The sequence below is a fragment of the Lynx canadensis genome, chromosome D1 (assembly GCF_007474595.2).
Source record: "Lynx canadensis isolate LIC74 chromosome D1, mLynCan4.pri.v2, whole genome shotgun sequence".
Lineage (NCBI taxonomy): Eukaryota > Metazoa > Chordata > Mammalia > Carnivora > Felidae > Lynx > Lynx canadensis.
The window spans coordinates 12,224,470-12,250,795 of record NC_044312.2 but is presented as its reverse complement, the minus strand read 5'-3'; the positions used below and the strand labels follow the sequence as shown (position 1 = coordinate 12,250,795).

The 26,326-nt window shown below is 42.3% G+C and overlaps 2 protein-coding genes across 2 annotated transcripts; one reads left to right on the top strand and one right to left on the bottom strand.

Moving 5' to 3' along the window:
* Positions 1-2,080: 2,080 nt before the first annotated feature.
* Positions 2,081-11,589, bottom strand: RBM7 (RNA binding motif protein 7). Its single transcript, XM_030332386.2, has 5 exons — positions 11,385-11,589; positions 10,466-10,628; positions 9,751-9,838; positions 6,817-6,907; positions 2,081-5,219 (listed from the first exon to the last, which is right to left on the bottom strand). The coding sequence occupies exons 1-5, from the start codon at positions 11,478-11,480 to the stop codon at positions 4,857-4,859; spliced, it is 801 nt and encodes a 266-aa protein (XP_030188246.1). The 5' UTR covers positions 11,481-11,589; the 3' UTR covers positions 2,081-4,856.
* Positions 11,590-11,624: 35 nt separating this feature from the next.
* Positions 11,625-12,325, top strand: CD1H11orf71 (chromosome D1 C11orf71 homolog). Its single transcript, XM_030332387.1, has one exon. It carries the CDS (start codon positions 11,815-11,817, stop codon positions 12,208-12,210), a length of 396 nt encoding a protein of 131 aa, XP_030188247.1. The 5' UTR covers positions 11,625-11,814; the 3' UTR covers positions 12,211-12,325.
* The last annotated feature ends 14,001 nt before the right edge of the window (positions 12,326-26,326 follow it).

Below are 26,326 nucleotides of genomic sequence, written 5' to 3'. Positions count from 1 at the left end.
AGGTGGAAAGGACAGTGATCCTCAGGAGCAGAAGACAGATGAGGTGAGCCTTAAGATTGCCTCAGCTTGCTGCCTTGAGGCAATTTCCAGGCAGCAGTGTGGTTGGGGGCGGGGTAGGCAAAGCCTGGCAAACTCCAGGAGAGTCTCAGGGAACCGAGGCAGCTACAACGTCTAGTACACAGGACTGCACGTGGTTAAGGTGCCCAGGAGAAAACTTTGACATCTGCCGGTTTCCTCCAGTATTCATGAGAGTAGAGATCAGCATACAGGTTTGAAGAAACTATCTAAGGCTGGGAAAAGAATTGCCCCAGAGAATTAGAGGGACTACTACTCAGCACTCACAGAGGACCAGGAATAGTATCTGTTCCCACTAGATAGACTGAAACATTTTGTAATTCACGAGCATGTGTTACAGTGTTTGCATCTGTTACAGTGTTCGAGAGTTTGGCTTTGGTAATGGGGGAGTTAATCCTAAATAGTTGTGAAATCCTAACAAATCTTAAATCATGTCCTGGCTACAATGGTTTACAAATAACTTACGTGTGTTCTGGAAGAAAGCTCAAGAATATTTACAGAAATACAAACTATCAAGTATCCAATGAGGTAAAATCCCTATTGCCCAGCAACCAGTCAAAATTGCAGGGTGTGCAAAAGCAGCAGGAAAACACATCCAATAACGGGAGTGAACAGAAACCAATGGAGAACTGACAAAAATATTAGAATTAGCAGGCAAGGACATTAAAAATTACTGTAACTTTATTCCAATTGTTGAAAAAATTAAGTAAAGATAGTGAAGATACAAAAAAAAAGATCCAAAAGTCATGTGTTAATTTACTCACTGGGGGGGGGGACTCTTTCACAATGTGTGTCAAATCGTGCTTTATACTTTAAATAGACTACAATGTTGTCAATTGTACCTCATGAAGCTGAAGACAAAAAAAAAAAAAAAAAACAGAGTACCAATCAGAAGAAAAGCGACGGCAATCAAACTTCTAGAGAGAAAAACTACAACATCTAAGATGAAGATTATATTGGAATTAATTGCTAACTAGCCACTGCAGGGGGGAAAAAAAAGGAAAAAGTAGTCTTGAGGACCTAGTAATACAACTATCTAAATGAACACACAGAGAAAACAAAATTTAAAAAATACAACACATCAGTGAGCTATGGGATAACATTAAGTAGTCTCGTATTAAGCGTAGTTGAAATTTCCAAAGAGGAAAGTGAGGACAAAAATTTTTTTTCAAACAATGGCCAAAGCTTTCCAATTTTGATTGAAATTATAAACCCGCAGACCCATGAATCTCAAAAAACTCCAAGCAAAAGGAACATGAAGAAAACTGTATTAAGGCACATTATAATCCAATTGCTCAAAACCAGCCAGACAAAAATGACACATTATGTACTAGCCAGCAGTATTCTTATAGGAAAAAATGCAAGCAGGGGGACAGTGGAGCCACATTTTTAAAATAGCAAAAGGGGGGGAAAAACTGTCAAGTTAGAATTCTATACCCAGCAAAAAGATATTTCAAACACAAAGATGAAATATACTTTTTCAGACACAAAAGCTACAAGAATTCATCACCAGCAAGGCTGCACTACAAGACATATCCCAAAAACCTCCAAGTAGATACCAGATGGATCTACACGGAGGACCAAAGAGCTCCAGAAATGGTTTACTGTCGGAATCATATATAACTTTTACTTCGATCTCTTTAAAAGGGAAGGTTTCAAAAACAGAAACAATGTGGCATGCTGCTTTTACATAAATAAATGCACAATGTATAACAGCACAGCGAGTCTAATGAAGATGGGGGAGGGAAAGTAAAATATGTCAGGAACTAAAACAACTATAACCGCAGATAGAATTTAACAAAAATTTTAAGAAATACCATGTACAACTGTCAATTAATTTGGAAAGACAGAGAAAATGGGGTTTTTTTTTTTAGAAAGGTATAAATTATTCAGATTGATTCCTGAGAAAGTAGGAAATATGGATAGACTGATAACCAAAACAAAAAATGGGAGAAAAAACCAGTTACTTCTAAGAAATGAGTTTTACAAAGGAGTTTAACAAGTCTTAAAGAAACAGGTTAATTCCTATATTTTTCAATTTTCTTTCCAGGGCATAGAACAAGATAAGCTTGCCAACTCATTCTATAAAGCTAGCAGAACCATAATTCCAAAACCAAACCAACATAATAAAACAATTTTTAAAAGAAAACCTCATGAATACAGATCAAAACCTTAACACTTTTGGAAAGCAAATAGAATTCTAGAGTGTATTAAAGGCACAATATATTGTAATACAGAGTTTTTATAACAGGATGCAATGATGGTTCATGGTTAGGAAACCTATTAAAAAAAAAACTACTACTATGATTAAGCCTCCTTTTTTAATTCAATTATCTGACAAACATTCTTTCATTCATTCATCAAAAATTTACCAAGTAATTTAATGCCAGGTACTGGATACTGAGAATTCACTGGTAAGATATGGTTTCTGCCTTCATGGAACTTTCTAGAGAGATACAAATAAAAAGAAAATTATAACACAGTATAAGGCTACGACAAGCGAAATACAGGGTACTATTGGAATACACAAACTGCTACAGTAGGGTGCTGATAGAATAATCCTGGAAGAGTAGGATTGCCCCTTCTAGCATGATAGGCAGTAGGTGTGAGGAATATGGGCCTACACAACAGAACTAGAAAGTGGTACCAAAAATATTGACTGATTTGATAGAGAAGGGTGGGGTCAGATTCTTTAGAGGTCTTAGTATATTAATATGTGTTATGTACAAAAGGGTAAAATAAGGGTCAAAAAAGTTTGGAATACTAAGTATAAAGATTTCTTTACTGCAGTACTTGTCAGAAGCTTTATGGTGTTGCCACTCTCTAAGAGAAGGTTACACCATGTCAGTACAGAACATTTACCCAACACTTCATTACAGAACAGAGTGGTATTTCGTGCCACACCCTTGGGGAGAAACCGTGCTCCCACAAAAACACCTCTTCCTTTCTACTGTAGCTCTCAAGCCTGGGTGAACGAGCTCCCCAACTATGTCCAATTTGTTGGGACCATCTCGTTCTGTCCCTTTACCCAGTACATTTATTAGTTTGGTTACTTTCAACTGGGTGGGATTGAAGTGAAAGAGATCCACTGGAACCTCCTAAGGGGTGTGCCCCGTCATTAAAATCATTAAAAAAGATTACCCTGAACCAGGATTACCTATGAATCAATATGAAAGGATCGGACCCAGAGATACCTTGCAATAAAGCAGTACTAATCTTTGTTAATCTCTATAAGCTACCAAATATTCACATAGGTAAGATAATGGAGAACAAGCTCACTGCAAACAAATCCTTCTACTATTAAACTGTGTAAGCAAACAAACTTTTAATCATGCGGAGTCAATAGTTCCACTTACCGAAAAACGGCATGCATTTACACACAGGGAAGACCTGAGAGTACGTGAACTCCCAGGGACTAAGGAGGGTGACCAGTTCATAACTGGTAAGAACTATAATCCAGATCACTGAAAATCTGATTCTAAAATATTAATTTCAATATGTACAAAAGGAATATTTCAGGATGCTCTAAGAACCAACGTTCTTAACACCAGGCCATCACTGAATAAAAGTATGTTGCTAACTTTGTATACATGGTCTCCAAAGTTAGTAATGTCAAAAAAATAAGACACACTCGTTTTTAGGTTTTCAATATATTAAAAAAGAACACAGTATAAATGCTGTGGTTACTAATATTAAAAAGGATCAAAATTTTTCAAGGAATGATTTTTTATAAACAAGTTCTACAATAAATGGGAAACAGCATCTTGATACACAATTTTGTTAAACAAGATTTAAAAATTTTTAAATCAGAAAAAGTTTAAATTGTTTCAAACGTTCAAACAAAAAAGCAGTTTGTACAATCTCCACAATAAAACATACCCATGTACACATGTCCTGGGCACTTTGAAAATGTTAAAGTTTTTAAAGTTTTGAGTAACAGAGGCAGCACTTAAACGGTTCATGAACCTTCTTTTTGCAAAAAGAATACTTTCAGTAAAACATTTTACCATTTTACCTCTGCTTTTACATTTTTGTTATTCCTGAAAAGGGGATTTATATTAACACTGTATTTGTTTAACGTAAAAAAATACATTTAGAGATATTTAACTTCCTGAGTAACTTCAGTTATACATCAAACATGACTTAATGAGTAAATCTTAAAATTTTTAGAATAAGACAGCATGTACAGATTTACAATTTTATGTTCAATTAGAGTAAAACTCAAATGAGCATGTCACAGAACTTACACTAAAAATTCTCTAAGAAGTCAAATATGATTTATCCCCTTAAAACCCCAATAAGTTTTAAGTAAAATGAGTCACTGAAATTACTTTCTTTTATCAACAAAATACTGACAGTCATTTCAGACTATCAAAACTTGAATGTTTTCTATTATATACACCAAAATCTGATTCACTGACAACAAACTTCTTGCAATACAAAAAGATAACAGATAATTAAAATATCTGCTTTATAATACAACCAATCCATATAATACATCCCTTCATTAATTGTCTAAAATGATTAGAAACTGTGGCACTTTCTTTTGCATAAAACCCTTTCCTCTTCATAAAACCCTGAGGTGAAAGGTTATTAATGTAATAAAACTGGAACCACAATTCTTATTTCTGTTATTAGACTGCAGCTATAGGTTTTAAAAATTTTATAAAGAAATGTGGCAACTTGTAAAGCTGCTCTGTAAAGTTAACAAAACACCTCCAGATCAACTCAGCCAAAGGGACCTAGAATGACCCTATAAAAACATCGTCCTTTAATACTTGTTAGTGTCGAGACGAACGCCATTTTCCATCTCTACTACTGTCTCTTCTGTTTTCATAATCGAGGCTCCAGCCATCAGGATTCCGATCTTCATGGAAGTAGTCGTCCCTGCCTCCTCTGTAATGATGGTCAGACCCATGATCAGTGTAGCGTTGTTCACGGCTATAATGTCTGTCCAGGATGTAGGGATGAGAATTCTGTCTGACTTTACGTTGTGAGGATGGCGTCTCCTGGCGCCACTGGGAGCTTGAAGACTGGTTAAAAGTAGGATTATGTGACTGAACTGATGGGGAAAATCCCGACTGATCCAGATGTGGAGAACCAAATTTCCCACCATACGACATCTGTCTCAAAATACTGTTCATCTAAGAGAAAAAGAAGGAAATGTTAACTACAAATATTTTTAGTAGATCCACCTGCCCAGGTAGATCTTAGGTTAAACAAGTCAAAGTTTGTTCATTCCAACGGACAACTACAAAATATTTGTACATAACTACTATTTTTTTTTAAATGTTTATTTCTGAAAGAGGGAGAGGGAGACAAAGGATCCAAAGCAGACTCTGTGCTGACAGCAGAGAGTTCAATGAGGGGCTTAAACTCACGAAATGAGAGATCATGACCTGAGCTGAAGTCGCAAGCTTAACCAACGAAGCCACCCAGGCACCCGCTCCCCCGCCACCTCTACGACTACTACCCCTACTACTCCCTGCCCTCAAGAACAAAACGTAGAAGGGAAGAGGTCATACAAATGATGATAATGTAAATCACTGTCTGATGAACACATAAAGAGTCAAGAGCTCAGTATCATTAGGAAAGGCTTCACGAAGGTGGCATAGGACCTGAATATTAAAAATATGGATAGAATATTTTAAGGGGGAAGTATATCAAGGAAAGGAAATTGCACAAAGATAACAAGGAAACAGAATGTGTTTGCAGAATAGCAAGTAACTCTGAGAGAGGTTACAGACCTCATAAGCACTGATTAATGGACAATTAGGCTAAAAAGCTTTATTGGCATCAGATGATCGGAGTACCTAATAACTAAGCTAGAGAATTCTGACTTTATCTTACAAGATGGAAGTCAAATTACCAGGAAGATAAGCAAAACAGAGTTACAATGATTTTCAAACAAGTGTGTAAGATGGACCAGTGAGGAGAAAATGGAGACAAGTACGAACTGACTAGACCAGTGGTCCCCCAAATTCTGCCTGCAGATAGCTTATAAGCCAGTGATCATTTTTTTTAAATAGCCTACAGCAAAATGAGAAAAATACGTGATATGTACATAAAAGTGGACATCTCTTTATACTGAGCTCAATTTTACCTTATTTCATTCTTCTATTTTTATTTAGCAGGCCTGCAAAAGGTCAAGGGGTCATAAGCCATGCTTGTGATTGGGCAGTGAAAAAAAGAAGAAATGAATTCAAGAAAAAGAAACAAATAAAGGACGTGACGACAAAATGAAAAAATGAAGGACTGGACACAAAGATGGAACAGTAAAACATATCAAGGATTTTAAGCCTAGTCTCACAGCCTCCTATTACAGAAAAAATGGAAAGCAAGAGGAAGATGATCTGAAGACTCCAATATATTCAATTACTGTTACAAGCATCAAAGAGAGCATATGCTAATAAGTCCTTCAGCCTAGGTTACAAGAACATCAGAGAATAAATTTCCTGTCTTTTAAACACACCACCCCCACAACAATGGATGAAGAAAAATACAAATGTGAAACACAGCTCTTCTATTTATCTTCAATCTTTTAAATATGTACTTCAGCCCAGTGAAAACTAAAATGAGTAATCAATCTACAAAGATCACGGTAGTCTAACGAAAACTTAGGACGTTACTTAAGAATCATTTGAACATTTCAATGTAAGTGTTTTGCTGTGCTTTTTTGTTGTTTTTTGGTTGTTTTTTTTTTTTTTTTTTTTACCAAGTCAAGTTGATAAATCAACCTACCACTGCTTGTCTCTGAAAATTTTCTGGAGAAGAGAAAGACCTCTGAATTATCTGTGCTGATGGAATCATGTTATCCACAGTCCTTTCATGCCTGTGAAAGAAAAACAACATATAATCATTCATTTAACAAATATTTACTACATACTAATCATGAGCAAGACACAGGTCCCAAAGGTAAGAATGAACAAGAAAAACAAGGTATCTGCTCTCATAGATAAGGGGAAGGATTCAGAGAATAAGACAATTTACCTTGTTCCAAGTGTCATTATGAATAGTCGACTAAAAAGCAAGTAAGGTGAGAGACAGGAGTTCTATTTTAGCTCGCTGGTCAGGGATGGCCTTTCTAAAAAGGAGACATTTGAAGTGAAAACTGAGTAACAAGATCACCTGGAGGCAAAACATTCCAGCTGCAGGAAGAACGAGCACAGGGGTGAGCAAGCTATATAGCCTATGGACCAATCCAGTTTTTGTAACACTCTTGTGTCTGTATTTTCTATGTAGTGTTACGATGGCCTGCAACGCCTGAAACATGTATGTGGCCTTTATAGAAAAAAAAAAAAAAAAACGTCAATCCCAGGACTAGCACAAAGGCTTAGGCTGAAAACTGAAACGAAAAGGATTTGGTTAATTAGATATGAAAGATGAAGGAAAAAGAAAAATTAAGGATAAAAACGCAGATTTCTGGCTTGAGCAATTACACACACATTTACTGAGACAGGGAAGAGGAACAGATCTGGGAGAACAAGGAATTAAGAGTTCTGTAACATAAATAGGATATTAATTTCAAGGACTTATATCTTATTCCCCACCTCCTAAAAAGGAAGCTTACTCTACAGAAAAACTCACTTACCAAGTATTTTAAACTTATTTTAAAATATTTAAAATCATATCACTAATTAATTTGCCTCATAGTTTAGATATTTTCATTGTGGTTTTTTTTTTGGTTTTTTTTTTTTTTGAGGGAGAGAGAGTCAGAAACATCAAGCATGAGCACGTGTGTGAGCAGGGAGGGACGGAGGGAGAGAGATCATCTCAAGCAGGTTCTATGCTCAGTGTGAAGCCTGACACAGGGCTCGATCCCATGACCCTGGGATTAGAACCTGAGGCAAAAGAGTCAGACGCTCAACTGACTGACTGAGCCACCCAGCCACTCCCCATTTTGGGTTTTCTTAAATTAGTTATATATCCATATGCTAAAGGGGTAAAAAGTATAATTTTCCTTATAAGAAGAGTATAAAAACGATGTATGTTCTAGCCTTAAATTAAAAACAAGTCATTTACTTGCATATTTTTTCCCAAAGAGAATTCTGAGGGAGCTAAAACCTCATTTTTCCTCCACCTGAGATACCTTTGAAGCTTCTACAAAAGTGGTTTGAGATGCTTCAAGTTCCGGATGTGCTGAGAAGTATTTAAACACAATTTCAGTTCGCAAGAAAGGATGTGAAGATGGCACCCTTTGTACACTATTCTTTCTCGCAACTTTGCTATCTAGTCATCTTGTCATATGGAAGCCACTTTGCCCCAGCTCTTGGCACCGCCCTAATCCAAACCATCAACATCATCCCAGGAACTTCCTTGCTATCTTACAACTAATGCCAATACTTTGCTACCAACAGTTTCCTCATTGGTCTATTTTCAGCCTTGTCCCCGCTAATCTGTTCTCCCACAGCAACCAAACAAACTGTTAAAATACAAACCTCTTCCCGTTATTGTCCTACTGAAAACATTTTGGTATCTTTTGACGGTTTTTAGGATAACGTTCCCAATTTCTAACTATGGCCTAGAAGAAAGACCCTATATCGTCTCACCTCTTCTACTGCACCAACACCATCTGCTACTCTCCATTTCTCATTCATTGTGATCTAGGTACGTTGGCTCCTTTTAGTTCCTCATTCGTTTATATCATCTCTCCTTGCTGGATCTTTTCTCCAAGCATGTTCTACTCTTTCTCTAGAGGACTTATCAAACAGGTAGTCACAAAACATACACCTGTCTTCATGAAGACTTGTAAGCTCCATTAGGCAGCCTATCCTAGAGGCTTCGTCACAATGCCTGGGTTTCAATCCCAGTCCACTATTACGAACAGTTCAAACTTGAGCAAGTTAACCTCCAAACCTCATTTTCTTCACATATAAGGTAGAACTAACAATAATCCCTACCTCATAAGACTGCCATGAGAAACGAGAGCATAAATGCAAAGGAGCTGAAGAACCTGACACATATTTGCTAACTCTTCCTTAAATGAAGCCCATTATGATTGACAGAATAACTCTGTGGATAATCCAGGAAAAAACTGTCCCTGGTGAAATATCGGCTTTCCTAGCGCAAATAAAATTATTTATGTAAATACGGGATCTTTTCTAACCCTTAGTAACTAGAAGAGGTTCTAGACATCAGTCAACTCAGCTTTTCCTGACAAATGGAAGGGCAGGATCAGAGAAATGACACTATCTCAAGATTATGCAATCGGTGGAGGCACACCTAGAATCCAATTCTACAAACTCTTAGTCCACTAGTCTGTTTCCAGACAGTTATTTTTAACCTGCAATTAACAACCAACTGGTGGTCAAAACTAATTTAAATTTTTTAAAGGAAACAGATTAGAAAATAGAGTATACTGAAAATAATAAGGGCTAAGTAATGTTCTGAGAAGTTTTCTTTCAGTTATGTACAAAAATATGTGGGTGTATGTCTTTCCAAATGAACATATAGTTAACATATGCATCCGTTTTAGGGGTACTATACATACATGTCTGTCTATAATCCCCTTGAAACCTAATTATACCTAATTATAAGTCAACATACAAATAATATAGCAGAAGAATGAAGAAGAAGGAGCTTAAAGAAGGAAACAAATCATTCATTGTGCGTTTTGGGATCACTACCTAGGAAAATTTCTGACAAATGATCTTAACAATAGGTGTAAGATATTACCTGCTAGGAGATGTAGAGGTAGGGCTTGAGTTTCCAATATGATGCTGGGGATATGACACATTGACATCCTGTGAGGCATGGCTACTTCCTAAAATAAAAAAAATTGAGAAATTATTGATAGAAAACTTAAGCTGAAATTATGTCTCCCCTACCCCAAATCATGTAGGCTACAAAAGAAAACCTCAAATTACAGTAAGACTGCTTTACAATTTCATCAGAGTAAAACGTATGTGTTCAATACCAGATACTTCCAAAACAAAGGGTTCCAAACAAGGTATTATCCAATGTATAAATATCCAATCCGGCCATAATATTCTGATCCCCACACTAAATTTTGAGACTGGATACACAGAAAATTTCACCCCCATCAGGATCCAGAATCAAAATTTGTAAATGTGAATTACAAAGCAGCTAGGAAAAGCGTTTTCAGAAATAATCCTTGCTCCTTTCAGAGCAAGGTCCCAAACCCAAGTCATTCTAACAACAAAGTTTACATTCTCTTCACTAACCCAAACTCAATTTTAAAATGACAACTTTCAAAAGCCATGTTGTCAATGTTACCTATTTTCAGGGATATATAGTTTACTATCCACAAAGTTTGAAGTATTTTCATCTCAAAAGAGGTTCTTTAAAATTGAACAAAATTAAAAACAAAGAACTGAGAAACAAACAAACAAAAAGACCCTCTCCCCAAACAATAACACTGAATAGTTACCTGATCTAAACTGAATTTTGATGGGCCTCCCAAACAGTTTGATTCCATTAAGCAGATTCATCGCATAAGGAACGGACACTTCATGTTTGAAATTCACAAATGCAAACTGCTTTGGTTTACCATCCTTATCTTTCGGAATTTTCACTTTTATCACTGGCCCAGCCTATAGACGAAAAGAAAAAATCTCGAATTTTGCAAAGATGAAAAACAACAAAAATGTAATCAGAAAGTCTAAAAAATGGACACACAAGAATTTCCACCTCGGTTAAAGATCCTATAGCTACGACCAAACACTTGATTAATTTATGTGGGGGAAGGAAGACCATAAGGAAGTGGAAGCAGTCACTCAATTTACATTTCAGAGTACCTTATGACTTTTTAACAAGGCGACCAACATCCATCATTTTCTCACTCCAGGTAACGGTTTATCAAGACTAGTCCGGTTTTCTCGGACTAAAAATTCGCTTTTTTACCGATTAACCAATCGTTACCAGCTGTTAGAGAACAGAACTGGAAAGAAAAGGATACTCTGAATTTTTAACACATTTTAATGCAAACTTTAACACAGAAACACTACAAGTCTGCTTTTCTACAGCGTATTTAGGAGTCTGTTTTAAATATTCTAATGCTGCAACTAAAAAAAAAAAAAAAAACTTGCGTGGAAAACAGATAATGACCACACAATTAAAATATACTCTACCAATGAGTCACTTCAGCGTGAACTCACCAGGGCTCTTTCCATAAAGCGACCCCCCGCGAGCGCGTCACTTCCCCAGAGTGACCTCCGGCCCCAAGCGGCCCAGCCTTCGGGCGCCGGGACCCACAACCCAGCTTTCGAAAAGAAGGCGGGCCTGGCCGTTGGGCCGAGCCATAAGAGAGCCGGATAAACGAAAGGAAGAGCCGGCTCTCGGCCGCTTACCTGGTGGAAAAGCTCGAAAAGGAGCTCCTCGGTCACTTTCGTTTCAAGGTTGCCCACAAAGAGCGTGCGATCTGCTTCCGCTGCCGCCGCCCCCATCGCAATGTCGCCCCCTCCCTAAAAAGGCCGAAGGGTCGCCGCCGCCGCACTCACTGCGCACTCTCGGAAACCCCACGCCCTCGTCGACCCGGGCGTCACGGACGTAGACGTCATTCACGCTCGCTCTCGGCTGGCGTCGACGTGCGCGGGCGGGCTGCGCATGCTCGAGAGCAGAGCGCCGGTTGAAGGCGGCTCCTCGATCGGCCGCGGCTGGAGTTAATGGCTTCCCCTGTAGGTGGGGGTCGCGTTCGAGACCGGCTGGACTGATCTGCGTAGCCGCCAAGAGCCTACCTTGACCGAGGGACGTAACAAACACTGCGGGCAGTGTTTGAAGATGGCCCTGAACTACGTGCCCCTGTCCGCCGGCGATCAAAGGAGCAGGATGGCCTACCGCGCTTCCCACGGCGATCTCAACCCGTCTGCCTTAGCCCTGGCGATGGTCTCTGGAGACAGCTTCCTCGTTGCCAGGCGTGAGGCGGTTCTTCCAGGACCCGCTCCTCGTCAGGCCGTCCGGCAGAGCGTTCGGGCCGACAGCCGTCGGGCGACTGGGGTCGGCCGCAGCCCGCCACGCTTTAGATTGGGAAGGGAAGCTGATGGGCGGAACCGCTCCCGTCAGGCCAGATTCGCACCTTACCCGACTCCCGCGGTCAAACTGGATCTCTTAAGGAGTGTGCTGCAGCAGCGTCTGATTGCAGTTGGGAGTGTTGTCGCAGCCCGTCTTTCGGCTTAATATGTAAACCTCCCGTCAGCCCTCGATCCGCTTGTAAACAAGGCCTCTCTCAAATCCTCTCGTGGTGCCATGGCAGTCTTATTTTTAGAGATGTATTTAAATTTTAATATAAAAACACGTAGGAGTCCTGTTAATAACGGCTTAATACGGAGGAAAGTTTTACTTACTGCTTTATTCCGATGGTTTTAAAGCGGCCGGGATGATTAGATCAGGAAGAAGGTAGAGGAGATTTTTTTTTTCTTAGTCGCAAAGCGGAGCCACCATTCATTCCCAGAGGTCAGCAACCATTTGTTTCCCCTTGTGCACTCCGTCCCAACAAAGGATCCAAATTGCTCTGCCAGTCTTCTCTCCTCTTCCTCGCCAATTGTCCTACTTTGAGATTTGCGATTGGAGCTTCCCTAACCGCCTACCTCTATACCCCAGACTATTCCCATTACCTTTACTTTTGTTGGTGGAAAGGAAATGCTTAGTTTTTATTTACCACCCTGGCACATCCTTCCGTAGGGCCCAACGCTTAGCCTATTATCTAGTCCTTAATCCTTTTCCATCTCCCTCCACTTTTTCTTCAGGGATGTCTACAAACTCCAATCTCAATCATACTAAGAACAAAAGCGAACCTAAACCTTGCTGCTCATTCAAATTATTAAGCCAATTTACATTTCTGTTTTTGCCAAAGGCTCCAAAATGTTTTCACATTTATATTTGTGATTTTATTAGCATTCTTTCCTTGACCTGAGTCTGTTGTCCCCAAATCCAATGATGGAAACCATTAGTCTCACAGTTTCCTTATTAGAAGCTGTTCATCTATTCACTCTAGCATCTTCTTCAAACGTTCTTGTTTGTCTTCACTCATTCAACCGTTCAGCAATATTTGAAGATCTTCCTAGTGGTGAGCACTGTTGACAAACTTTACAGTCAGGCCATCAAAGGGATCAAGGAGTGTGCTCTAGATAGGGAGACTAACCAATAGTAATCACCACACCGGACTCTTCCTTAGGTGCAGCCTTAATAAACACTAGTAGCAATGACTTTCCATTACACTGTACTATCCTGGTTCTTCTCTTACCTGGTTGATTGCACCTTATTTTCTGATATTTTTATTCTCTGCATCATCCATTTCCTAAGGTTTAAAGGATAATATTGGGAGACAGTGGGCTTTTTAAGTGCCACCTCTATGTAAGCAGGTAGACTAGCTTTTTCCCAGTGGACTCCTCTGTAATTATGATCAGATAAAGCCAAATTGCCACACACCATACAGTATTGAGTTGTTAGAACCATGTCTGAATAAGAATGTTGGTAAATCAGAGCGTGATTAATACAGTGAGAGGTCTGGAAACCAGGTCATAGGGAAAATGGCTGCCTTTTATTGAGTGCTATGTGTAAGGCATTGTGCTAGGGGCTTTTAGTCATTTTATTCAGATATTTATTGAGATCTTACTCTCTGCCCGATGATACCTGTACAAGGCAGTCAGACTAAAGTGAACAAGATCAAGAATGTCTCCATTTTGATAGAGCTTTATATATGTCCTTTATTTCTCACAATGACCCAGAAAGACATTATACTTCATCTTATTGCTGAGAAACCAAGGCACGAAGAGATGAAGTTAAGTGTCCAAGATCATACAGCTAGTGAATGATAGAGGCTTGCAGCTGTTCAACCCAGGTTCCTCATTTGAACCATTCAATACAAAAGAATTATTTCTCAATTCTCCCAAGGATAGTGTATATCTAACACTTTTCTACATACCTAAAAAGTTAACTCATAATATATGACGGGTGCCTTCCTTAGACTGGGCATTACAAAAATCTGTGGTTGAGAAAAGAATCCCAAGTCTATATTTTACGAGTTTTAGACTGGGGAAGAATAATACAATTAAGACTGAAGGTAAGAAGGTTTTCATAAAACTTACAGATGCCTAATAGTGAAAAATAATACCTCACAAAGTAAGATAAATTCAGCCATAAAGTTCAGATAGAGACTAAATTCTATCAAGTATGAAACAGGATTAAATGTCTTCCTAGGATCATCCCCATTTAACCTATAATACTGTACTTTTTTTTTATTTTTAATTTATTTTTATTTTTATTTTTTAACGTTTATTTATTTTTGAGAAGAGCAAGACAGAGCATGAGTGGGGGAGGAGAGAGAAAGAGGGAGACACAGAATCTGAAACAGGCTCCAGGCTTTGAACTGTCAGCACAGAGCCCGATGTGGGGCTCGAACTCACAGTCCGTGAGATCGTGACCTGAGCCGAAGTTGGATGCTTAACCGACTGAGCCACCCAGGTGCCCCTATAATACTGTACTTTAAAAAATAAACATGTCAGGGCACCTGAGTGGCTCAGTTGTTTAAGCGGCCAACTCTAGATCTCAGCTCAGGTGGTGATCTCACAGTTCGTGGATTCAAGCCCTGTGTTGGGCTCTGTTGACAGTGCAGAACCTGCTTGGGATTCTCTCCCTCCCTCCCTCTCTGTCCCTCCCCCATGTTCTCTCTCCCACAACCCTCGAGATCTTGACCTCAGCTGAAGTTGGACGCTTAACTGACTGAGCCACCAGGTGCCTCTATAATGACTTTTTAAAAACTTACATAAGTATTGATTTTGTGGACTATTTTTTGTATTACTCCTTTTTTTTAATGTTTATTTGTGAGAGAGAGGGGGACAGAGGCTCCGAAGCAGGCTCCAAACTGACAGCAGAGAGCCTGACACGAAGCTCGAACTCGCAAACCGCAAGATCATGACGAGCCAAGTCAGACGCTTAACCAACTGAACCACCCACTGCTGAACTGACTTAACCACCCGGTTTTACTCTTAGAAAATGCATCTACTGGGGTGCCCAGGTGGCTCAGTCGGTTAAGCGTCTGACTTTTGATATTGGCTCAGGTCATGACCTCACAATTATGGTTTGTGAATTTGAGCCCTGCATAGGGCTGTGTGCTGACAGCGTGGAGCCTGCTTGGGATTCTCTCTCTCCCTCTTTGCCCCCTTCCCTGCTCATGCACATGCTCTCTCTTAAAATCAATAAATAAACATGAAAAGAAAGGAAGATGCATCTATTTTAGAATGACAACATGCTATACTTAACCACTGTTATTGACTAAAAATTCATTTTGTACACTAACAGTTTTAATGACATGGACTGCTCATGGGAAAACTTCGTCCCTGCTTCTAGATAATCTCATCAACAGAGGTTTATGTTGGTTCTCGTTTCCATAATACAGTCTTTATGACTCTAGGAACACAGTGTGACTTGGACAGTAGTGCAGATGTTAAGAAGGAGAATTTAGATTTTCGTTGGCTCAGATTTAAAATGATGGAACATTTATGTGAACAAGGTTCTCCTCTTGTCAGACCAAACACAGTAAACCACACTATTTTCTTCCGCCCCACCCCCCACCCCCTCTGGCACATATGCACCATTATTCAAGCAGAGCCCTACTCCTGATGACCCCACACCTAAACCAACAAATGAAGTCACTCCTTCTGGGTGTTCCTTTTCTCATGTGCACTTTCATGCCAGGCTTTTGTTTCTTCATTTACAAATCCCAGCTTTTTCCTGAAGCTAAGAAATATGCTTTAAAGGCATATTTAGCGCTGTACCCCCTCCTGTGATTAGATGGTCCAACCCGTCTGCCTGGAACAGTATTTATGCCTGTTACCTCAGCATAAGTGAGAGCACCCTCTTCTATTCTCAGGTATTCTGCTTTGCACAGTAAATATGGTCATTCTATGTATTATACCTCATTTTTCTCTTCTCATCCTATTCTCATTTCCAGTTAAAAGTTTTTTAATGTTTATTTTTGAGAGAGACGGAGTGCGAGTTGGGGAGGGGCAGAGCGAGGGAGACACAGAATCCGAAGCAGGCTCTCCCTTTCTCTCTGCCCCTCCCCTGATAATGCTCGCTCTCACTCTCACTCTCTCTCTCTCTCTTTCAAAAATAAACATTACGGGGCGCCTGGGTGGCTCAGTCGGTTGAGCGTCCGACTTCGGCTCAGGTCATGATCTCGCGGTTCGTGAATTCAAGCCCCGCGTCCGGCTCTGTGCTGACAGCTCAGAGCCTGGAGCCTGCTTCTGATTCTGTGTCCCCTTTCTCTCCGCCCCACCCCTGCTTGTGCTCTGTCCCTGTCTTTCAAAAATGAATAAACATTAAAGAAAATTTAAAAATAAATAAATAAACATTAAAAAAAAATTTAAAGCCAGTGTAAATTGCTGTTTTCTATTGTCCCATATTTATTATATCATACTCGGTAACTGACTAGCATGTGTTGAAGTGGAGTCTTATTCGTATACTTACTTCCTCTATCAGCACTAAAACTCTTAAAAAGAATGCCGATTAGGGATATAGAAAATGGAGGCCAAGGAGACTGTTTTCCCTCGGTATCCAGCTTTCGTGATAAGCCTCTGTAAGATGGGTAACTTGGAAAGAAAAGCAAGGAGGGAACAAAGTCCTACAGGAAAGATGAGTAAGTGAACTCGTGATGGTCAGAGAGGCTCAACTGTCTGGCAAGCAAAATTGTCTTTCTTTCCTTCAGTGAATCTGTCCAGGGGCTGCTAAGGTGCACCTTTGTCTACCAATTTCCATGAAAAGTGCTCTCCTTTTCCTATCAACCAAATGTATGTCTGAATACCCATGACTTCATACCACCTATTTCTTGTCCTTATTACCTATGATCGTTCAAAAGCAAAGTCCTGCCAATTTTATCTTCACAATGTATGTTTCTGTAATCACTTTCATCACATGGATTTTATTTACCTGGATATTTAACCCGTTTTCTTTGCCTCTGGCTTTCTACTTCATCCTAAATGTATATAGCCTCAAGGCTGATGAGCCTAAAGCATATCTCTGATCACACAGTTTTTACTTCAGTGTTTCCCAAAGTGTCTTCCACAAAACCTCCACTAGAAATAATAAGATACTTCATTGTAAAAAGACAAGAGATCCCCTATTACCCAGCGATTGCACTACTAGGCATTTATCCAAGGGATACAGGTGTGCTCTTTCAAAGGAGCACATGCACCCCCATGTTTATAGCAGCACCATCAACAATAGCCAAAGTATGGAAAGAGCCCAAATGTCCATCGATGGATGAATGGATAAACAGATGTGGTGTATATATACAATGGAGTATTACTCAGCAAGCAGAAAGAATGAAATCTTGCCGTTTGTAGCTATGTGGATGGAACGAGAGGGTATTACGCTAAGCGGAATTCATCAAAGACATCACGTGACTTCACTCATATGAGGACTTTAAGACACAGAACAGATGAACATAAGGGAATGGAAGCAAAAATAATATAACAACAGGGAGGGGGACAAAACAGAAGAGACTCTTAAATACAGAGAACAACCTGAGGGTTGCTGGAGGGATTATGGGTTGTGGGATGGGCTACATGGGTAAGGGGCATTAAGGAAGACATTTGTTGGGATGAGTACTGGGTGTTATACATAGGGGATGAGTCACTGGAATCTACTCCTGAAATCATTATTGCATTATATGCTAACTTAGATGTAAATTTAAAAAAAAATCAATAGGTACGCCTGGGTGGCTCAGTCGGTTAAGCGTCCGACTTCGGCTCAGGTCATGATCTCACGATTCGTGAGTTCAAGCCCCGCATCAGGCTCTGTGCTGACAGCTCGGAGCCTGGAGCCTGCTTTCAATTCTGTGTCTCCCTCTCTCTGACCCTCCCCCATTCATGCTCTGTCTCTCTCTGTCTCAAAAATAAACGTTAAAAAAAATCAATAAATTTGATGAGTGGTGTATGTTTTATCACTTTGTCAGGGAGTCATGATGTATAATCACATGTTAACTATTCTGATAATTCCTTTACAAAAAAAAAAAAAAAAGGCTGTTTAACTTCATTTTAACCAGTGTTTCAAATTTATTTGTCCATAAAGTTTTAAATTTTTGCATACTACCTATCTTCCCAAGGAGCCTCAGTTCTTTTTTAATTTTTAAAAATGTTTTTATTTATTTTCGAGAGACAGAGAGAGACAAAGCATGAGTGGGGAAGGGGCAGAGAGAGAGGGAGACAGAATCCGAAGCAGGCTCCAGGCTCTGAGCTGTCAGTACAGAGCCCGACTCGGGGCTCAAACTCATGAACTGCACGAGATCATGATCTGAGCCGAAGTCTGATGCTCAACAGACTGAGCCACCCAGGCACTGCAATGAGGAGCCTCGATTCTACAGAAACATCATTCTATATGCTTCCTCACTTAAGAACTTTCATTGGCTCCCCACTCTGGGTATTAGATACGGATTTTTATGTAATGTAGCAGAATTTAGTAAGTTTCCAGAATGTTATTAGGCAAACTGGTTGGTTTCCCCACTCATGGTTGGATAAGGTTCAACCCCATCTTTATTCCATATGATGACTGACTGATACCTGCCATGGTCTTTGGTGAGTGGGGTGGGAGGAGGGAGGCAGGCATGAGGCTGCACAGTCCCTAGCTACGAGGATCAAGACGGGCGTTGTTACTAAGGAAAAGCATTAGGAACATCCCCTGGGGAATACAGGTAGATGCAATTATCTCTTAAGTATGCTAATAATGTAATATATTTTTTAATGCGATTATTTACAAAAGAAAAAAATGTAATGACTTACTTGGCTATTACTTCACTGGAGTATGTGAAGGCAGCCTTTCTTTTTTTTTTTTTCTTTTTTTTTTTTAAATTTTTTTTTTCAACGTTTATTTATTTTTGGGACAGAGAGAGACAGAGCATGAACAGGGGAGGGGCAGAGAGAGAGGGAGACACAGCATCGGAAACAGGCTCCAGGCTCTGAGCCATCAGCCCAGAGCCTGACGCGGGGCTCGAACCCACGGACCGCGAGATCGTGACCTGGCTGAAGTCGGACACTTAACCGACTGCGCCACCCAGGCGCCCCTGAAGGCAGCCTTTCTTAAAAATACACTTCTTCTAGGGGCGCCTGGGTGGCTCAGACGGTTGAGCGTCTGACTTCAGCTCAGGTCATGATCTCACAGTCTGTGAGTTCGAGCCCCGCGTCGGGCTCTGTGCTGACAGCGCGGAGCCTGGAGCCTGCTTCGGATTCTGTGTCCCTCCCTCTCTCTCTTCCCCTCCCCTGCTCATGCTCTGTCTCTCTCTCTGTGTCTCAAAAATAAATAAAAACATTAAAAATTTTAAAAAAAGTACACTTCTTCTAAATTGGAGGAGAAAAATACTGCCTTAATAAGCTTCGCAAAGACCCGAGAGTAACTGAAGGAATGCAACTCTTAAAAAACATTGCACACTCCCTACACAGACCTTTAAGACCTTCCATAATCTGAACACGCTACACGGCCAGCCTTCTTTCTCATTCATAATATGTACTGGTGGTTGCTGCTCTTTTCTGCCTGTGTCTGGGCCTATTCCTGTCCCCTTAACTAAAATGTTTGTACTTCTCATTTTCTGCCAGATAGGCGTGTATCCATCTAGATTGGTCAAGTTTCTTTACGTTGCAAAGGACACACCCCTTTTAACCAGGTTAAGCAAAACATGGACTGTACTGATGCACAGAGCTGGGAAAGTGTGGTGAACAGCTGATGTCCTGTCTACCTAGCAACTGCTTACCCCCCATCTGACAGCACTTTGGTTTTGCCATTCCTTGGAGCCCCTCCCTCATCCTCCATTCGTGTATCTGGGGAGAAACTTCACACCTACCTCCAGAGATAGAGCTATCACCTGGGTCTTACATGCTCTCCCACACTGAAGCTCCGGGAAAGCAGACAAACACGTCCAAATTTATTTTTATATCCATTTGTCTCTGTTATCCAAAGACTAGATATTTAATGAACGCCTGTAAAAGGAATTAATGGATGAACGTCACATAGACTATCTTGCCTTGGAATCAAACCCCAGGAGCATTCCAGGAAGGCAAGGGCAGGAAGTGTAGTCCCTTCAGTCTAAAATTATCCAGTTTGCTGGGCAGGTAAGAGTAGTATGGCAAGACAAAATAGGCTTTGTTTAAAGGTTTTGCTTCAATATGGAATCAATCTGCCTCCAGAAATATAACCTAAAGATAAATCCTAATCCAAGATGTAGACAAATATTTATGCACATAAATATTTCATGCACTTTAAAATGTCCCTTTTTATAATTTTAAAAACATGGAAAGAGTTTATATGTACAAAACAGATGATGAGTGAAGAAAAAAAAATGAGTGGTTACTGTATACCAGGTTGCTACTAACCACATTCACAAGGATTATTTTATTTAATCCTTATAATCATTCTATGACAGGAGGTGGCAAACTTTTTGGGTAAAGACCCAGGTAGTAAATATTTCAGACTTTGCAGACCAAGGGACAATTGAGGGTATTTTGTGGGTACTTCTATAACGAGAGAAAACAAATTTCCACAGAATTTGTACTGATGAATTTCAAAATCTAATAGCTGATACTTTTTTTTTTTGGTGACATTTATACTACTAAAAAGATGGAATTCTTTTTCCAGGGGTAGGATGCATTTTGCTTTACTGAAGTTCAGAGTGAGTGTTCTCTGTCATCAAAATCAGTAGGAAATGTTCTGTTAATGTTGATTTTTAGTGAGATTTTATATATTTTATCTTTGAAAATGTCTTTGAAAATTTCTTTTCATAGTACTGCCAAATACTGATATCAACCCGTGAGTATATGGTTTTAATTGAGCATATTCATTGCTTGGAAGGCATTTACGCAATTCTGTTAAATTCTTCTCTTGATATTTGCCATTTAGTGTATCATTATGTTGCAGATTAATTGCTTCCATTTGAAGGTGGAAGCTCTCCTCAATTGCACAGTTGAATGGATTTTGAAATATGGAAATTTTTTTGCATTCACATCCAGGTCCAAAAGATGCTGCTGGAACTGTAGTTTGAACTCAGAAAATATATCTACTACAAGTTTGTGCGGGTAGGGAGACCTTGCTTCTAAACTTTTTAACAGGAAGTATTGAAACAGCTTGAGGTCACTTGTGATTCAAAGATAATTGTTGACATTATCTCACCACAGTGTAAGTTTGGTGTGTACAAGCCATTTTGCCTTATAGCTTTAGAGTTAATTCATCAAGAAACATCAAGCCTGCAGCAAAAGCTAATTTCCTAAGCCATTCACGGTTCAGTGACAGCGGTGGAGGGCAGTTCTTCCTACCCCTGAAAAACGTACAAACCATACTTAGGTGGAGGGCTGTGCAAAAATTGGCAAAGGGCTGGATTTGATCTGTGTGCCTTAGTTTGCAGAGAACCTTATTTAGGGCACAGAACTATTGTTATGCCCAGAATTCGTGATCCCCAAAGACCACCAGGGAGCCGAGCCCGATGCAAAAGCAAAGAGCCTTTATTCGAGCTAGCTCGAGCTCAATCCCCTACGTGCACCGACGCTGCAGTGAGAGGCCTGGGAGAGAGAGCGAGTTTCAAAAGCACAAAGGTTTTATAGGGGTCCAGGGGCTGTTGGTGAGGTAATGGCTGTGGCCTCAGCCGATTGGCTGGGGAAGGGTTGGAGTCCTGTTACACAGGTCGCCAGGCATGTTTTGATCGGGAAGTTTGAACGGGTAAGCCGGAGGTTACTCAAGGGGAGGAGGCGTGGTCTGAGGTTTCTGCGATTTTCCCAGAAAGGGGGCATGTCGGACACATAGTCACTCAAGGTGGAAGACACAGAACAAGGTGGAGTCGGCCGGCGTAGGTCCGCTCTTTCATTCCCCCCTTGTCATGTAGCTTGTGGACCCAATCATGGGACCGGCTGCATTTCTATTTTGTCCTCTTCTGTTATTAGGTGCTCGCACTGAGCACGGAGGACTGTTAGACGGCCCCCACGCGGTCCCCGACAAACCGGACCAGTCTGTTGATTATACAGGGTCCAAGGGTTACTAGTAGGAGCAGGATAGCGAGGGGTCTGGCAAGGGCCGAGATGAGGGTAGTTAACCAGGGAGACCAGTTGAACAAAGACTTCTACCAGGACTGAGATTGTTCTAACTTTCGTTTTTGCAGCCCTTCCCTTATGAGGGCCATAGATTCTTTTACGACCCATGAGTGATCAGCATAGAAGCAACATTCTTCCCCCAGAGCTGCACATAGTCCTCCTTGCTGCAGGAATAATAAGTTTAATCCCCTTCTGTTTTGGAGTACTACTTCTGATAAGGAAATAAGGGATTCCTGGTTCTGCGCATGGAATCCGGGGGCGTATGGTGACAAGGGGAACAGAGTTTGGAGGTCTACACAGAGTTCTGGGAACCAAGTGTCCCTGGGGTGGCTCTGGGAGACCTCATTAAGTATTGTCCCCGAGCTGGTGTCTATGATCTGCCAGGTGATGTTTTGGGGGTCGTGGGGACTCCCGGCAGCATGAGCAGTGACAAGCAGAGCTAACAGAGTTACCAGTATTAGGTGGGTCGAATGCGCTGTAGCTTGAGCTTGAGCAGGTTGTGTTGGTCCCGATTGACAGCCCATCGCGTGACGAAGTCCTTCCGGATCGAGGAGGGGTCCACTGACCGAATGTGGGTGTGATGGACCCAGGTCACGATGCCGTCTACTTTGAGAGTGGTGGGGGTTGTCAGCAGCACGATATAGGGTCCCTTCCAGCACGGCTCGAGGGTCTCTCGGTGGTGTCTCTTGACGTAGACCCAGTATCCTGGCCTGTACTGATGAGGTATCGGGGTCGGGCCAGCCTCATAGATGGCACAGAGGCGCAGCCAAATGTCCTCCTGTGCCCTCTGGAGCCCTCTCAAGGAAAGAAAAAGTTCTTGATCTTTAAACTCAGCAAGAAGTTCAGCTCAAAGGTTGGGAATAATAGGGGGTGGCCTGCCAAACATGATCTCATAGGGAGTAAAACCCAAGGTGTAAGGGGTGTTCCTAACCCGGTAAAGGGCATATGGTAGGAGAGTCACCCAGTCCCCGCCAGTCTCCATGGTTAATTTGGTAAGGGTCTCTTTTAGGGTTCTATTCATTCTTTCTACCTGTCCTGAGCTCTGGGGCCTATAAGCACAATGTAATTTCCAGTTTGCCCCCACCGCCTTGGCTACTGCCTGTGTTACCTGCGAGATAAAAGCTGGTCCAGGGGCGCCTGGGTGGCGCAGTCGGTTAAGCGTCCGACTTCAGCCAGGTCACGATCTCGCGGTCCGTGAGTTCGAGCCCCGCGTCGGGCTCTGGGCTGATGGCTCGGAGCCTGGAGCCTGTTTCCGATTCTGTGTCTCCCTCTCTCTCTGCCCCTCCCCCGTTCATGCTCTGTCTCTCTCTGTCCCAAAAATAAATAAAAAAAAAAAAAGTTGAAAAAAAAAATTAAAAAAAAAAAAAAAAAGCTGGTCCATTGTCTGATCCTACCATGGCAGGAAAACCATACCTGGGTAAGATGTCTTCTAGTAGCTTCTTAGCCACCGTCTGAGCCGTTTCATCCTTGGTTGGGTATGCCTCCACCCAGCCAGAGAAGGTGTCTGTAAATACTAAAAGATATTTATAACCATACTTTCCTGGCTTGACTTCAGTGAAGTTGACTTCCCATTGGGCTCCCGGTCTGGTGCCTCTGAGCCTGGTTCCTTTTTTATTTGATGTGGCTCTTGCATTGGTGAGTTGGCAGGTCTTGCAGGCAGATACACCTTGCTCTATTTTGGTGTCCTGTTGGTGAATCTTGATTCTGGCATGTCGGACTAAGTCTTTTAATTTTCGGGCCCCCATGTGAGTAGACCGATGCATGTGCTCTAATATTGAGACTCCGAGCCGGTCTGGCAGCACGAGCTCCTTGTTAGGTGTATACCACCATCCCTTTATCTCCTGGGCCATGGGGAGTTTCTTGATCTGCTGTTAACTCCTCCCGGGATTATTTGGGCTGGTCTGATAAAACTGGGTCTCCCAAGTCCAGTAGTTGTTAAGCCGTTTCCTAACCCCCAACATTAGCGCCTTGGTGAGGGCTATGAGCTCTGCTCACTGGGCTAACGTTCCGGAGGGTAGAGCCTCCGCCCATACAGTGTCTGTTTTGGTGACCACCGCTGCACCCGCATACCTGTGTCCGTCCCGCACAAAGCTGCTGCCATCAGTGAACCAAGTAGCCTCGACATCGGGGAGGGGGCGGTGGGTCAGGTCCATCCGGAATCCATGTACTTGTTCCAGGATTCCCGCACAGTCATGTAGTGGAGCACCTAGGTCAGGGTTGGGCAGCAGGGTTGCAGGATTGAGGGCTGCACTGGGGTGGAACCGCACCCGTGGAGGGTTGAGTAGGAGGCTCTGGTAATGAGTCATATGTGTGTTGCTCATCCATCTATCCGGAGGCTGTTTCAGGACTCCTTCAATGGCGTGTGGGGTCATGATCCAGATCTCCTGTCCTAGGGTCAGTTTGTCTGCATCCTTGACTAGGAGTGCTGTCGCTGCAATAATTCTTGGGCATGACGGCCAGCCAGCGGCCACTGGGTCTAGTTTCTTGGACAGGTAAGCCACTGGGCGGTTCCAGGGGCCTAAGGCTTGAGTTAGAACCCCTTTTGCTATTCCCTTATGTTCGTCTACAAAGAGGTGGAAGGGCTTCGTAATGTCTGGTAGGCCCAGGGCTGGGACACTTAGGAGGGCCTTTTTTAACTGATTAAAGGCAGTTTCTTCTTTTTCAGCCCATTTAAATGTTTTCCCCTCTTTGGTAGCTTCATATAGGGGCCTGGCGATCTCAGCAAAACCTGGAACCCAGAGGCGGCAGTAGCCGGCTGATTCTAGGAATTCCCTTACTTCTCTTCGGGAGGTGGGAGTAAGGATCCTTAAGACAGTTTCTTTTCTGGCATCTGATAACCACCACTGTCCGCCCTCCAGGATATATCCCAGGTAACTTACCCTCTCCCTGCATATCTGAGCCTTCTTCGCAGATGCCCGATGCCCGGTACCCTAAGGCCCCCAGGGTAGCCAGCAGGTCCTGGTTTCCTCACTCACAGTCTTTGGCCTTGTCAGCAGCAATCAGGATGTCATCTACGCACTGTAGGAGGGTGAGGCCAGGGTGCTCCCTTCGGTACTCACGCAGGTCCTAGTGTAGTGCCTCGTCGAAGATGGTGGGCGAATTTTTGATTCCCTGAGGTAGCTGTGTCCAGGTGAGTTGTCCACTGTAGCCCTCCTCCTGATCATGCCACTCGAAGGCGAACAAGGGTTGGCTCTGGGGTGCCAGCGGCAGACTGAAGAAGGCGTCCTCTAAATCTAGTACAGTATACCAGACCCTGGAGGGTGCCAAGGAGCTCAAGAGAGTATATGGGTTGGGAACAGTTGGGTGTATGTCCGCGACCCTCTTATTTACTTCCCGGAGGTCTTGTACCGGTCGGTAGTCATTTGTGTGAGGCTTTTTGACCGGCAGTAAGAGGGTGTTCCAGGCAGACTGGCAAGGAACTAGTACCCCTAGGCTTCGTAGTCTCCGGATGTGTGGCTGGATCCCCTCCCGGGCCTCCCGAGACATGGGGTATTGTTTGATCCTTACTGGACTCTCTCCTGGCTTGAGCTCTACCAGGCCCGGGGTCCTGTGAGCGGCTAGTCCTATCCGCCCCCCCCACCCCCATCTCTGCCCAAACCGAGGGGAATTCTTGTAGCCATCTGTCTATATTATCCTCTCTTGGGAGCGCCTCCTGGTGGAGGCGGTATTCATCCTCCAGTTTCATGGTCAGGACCTGGATGGGGTGGCCCTTGCATCGGTGACCTGAGGCCCCCCTTGTCTGAAAGTTATCTGAGCTCCAATCTTGGTCAGTAAGTCCCGTCCTAACAGCGGGTAGGGACATTCTGGTATTACCATAAAGGAGTGGGATACCCGGCCCGTCCCCAAATCTACCGTTCTTCGGGTAGTCCATGAATACTGGCTCATACCAGTTGCCCCTTGTACCCAGGACTTCTTGCTGGCTAGTTTTCCTTGTGGGGTGTGGAGGACCGAATGTTGTGCTCTGGTGTCGATGAGGAAGTCAACAGGGGTCCCCTCCACTTTTAGAGTTACCCTGGGTTCGGGGAGAGGGTCCGAACCCTGACTCCCCTAATCACTCAGTTCATCTAGCTCTGGGACTTTTACTCGATCAGTCTTCCTTCCCTTCCCGCCGGCCTTTTTCAGACAATCTCGGACCCAATGCCCTATCTCCTTGCAGTATGCGCACTGATCCTTCTGCGGCCTCTGCTTCCCCCCCTTGGTGGTTCCTTTACCTTTTCTTGCATCAT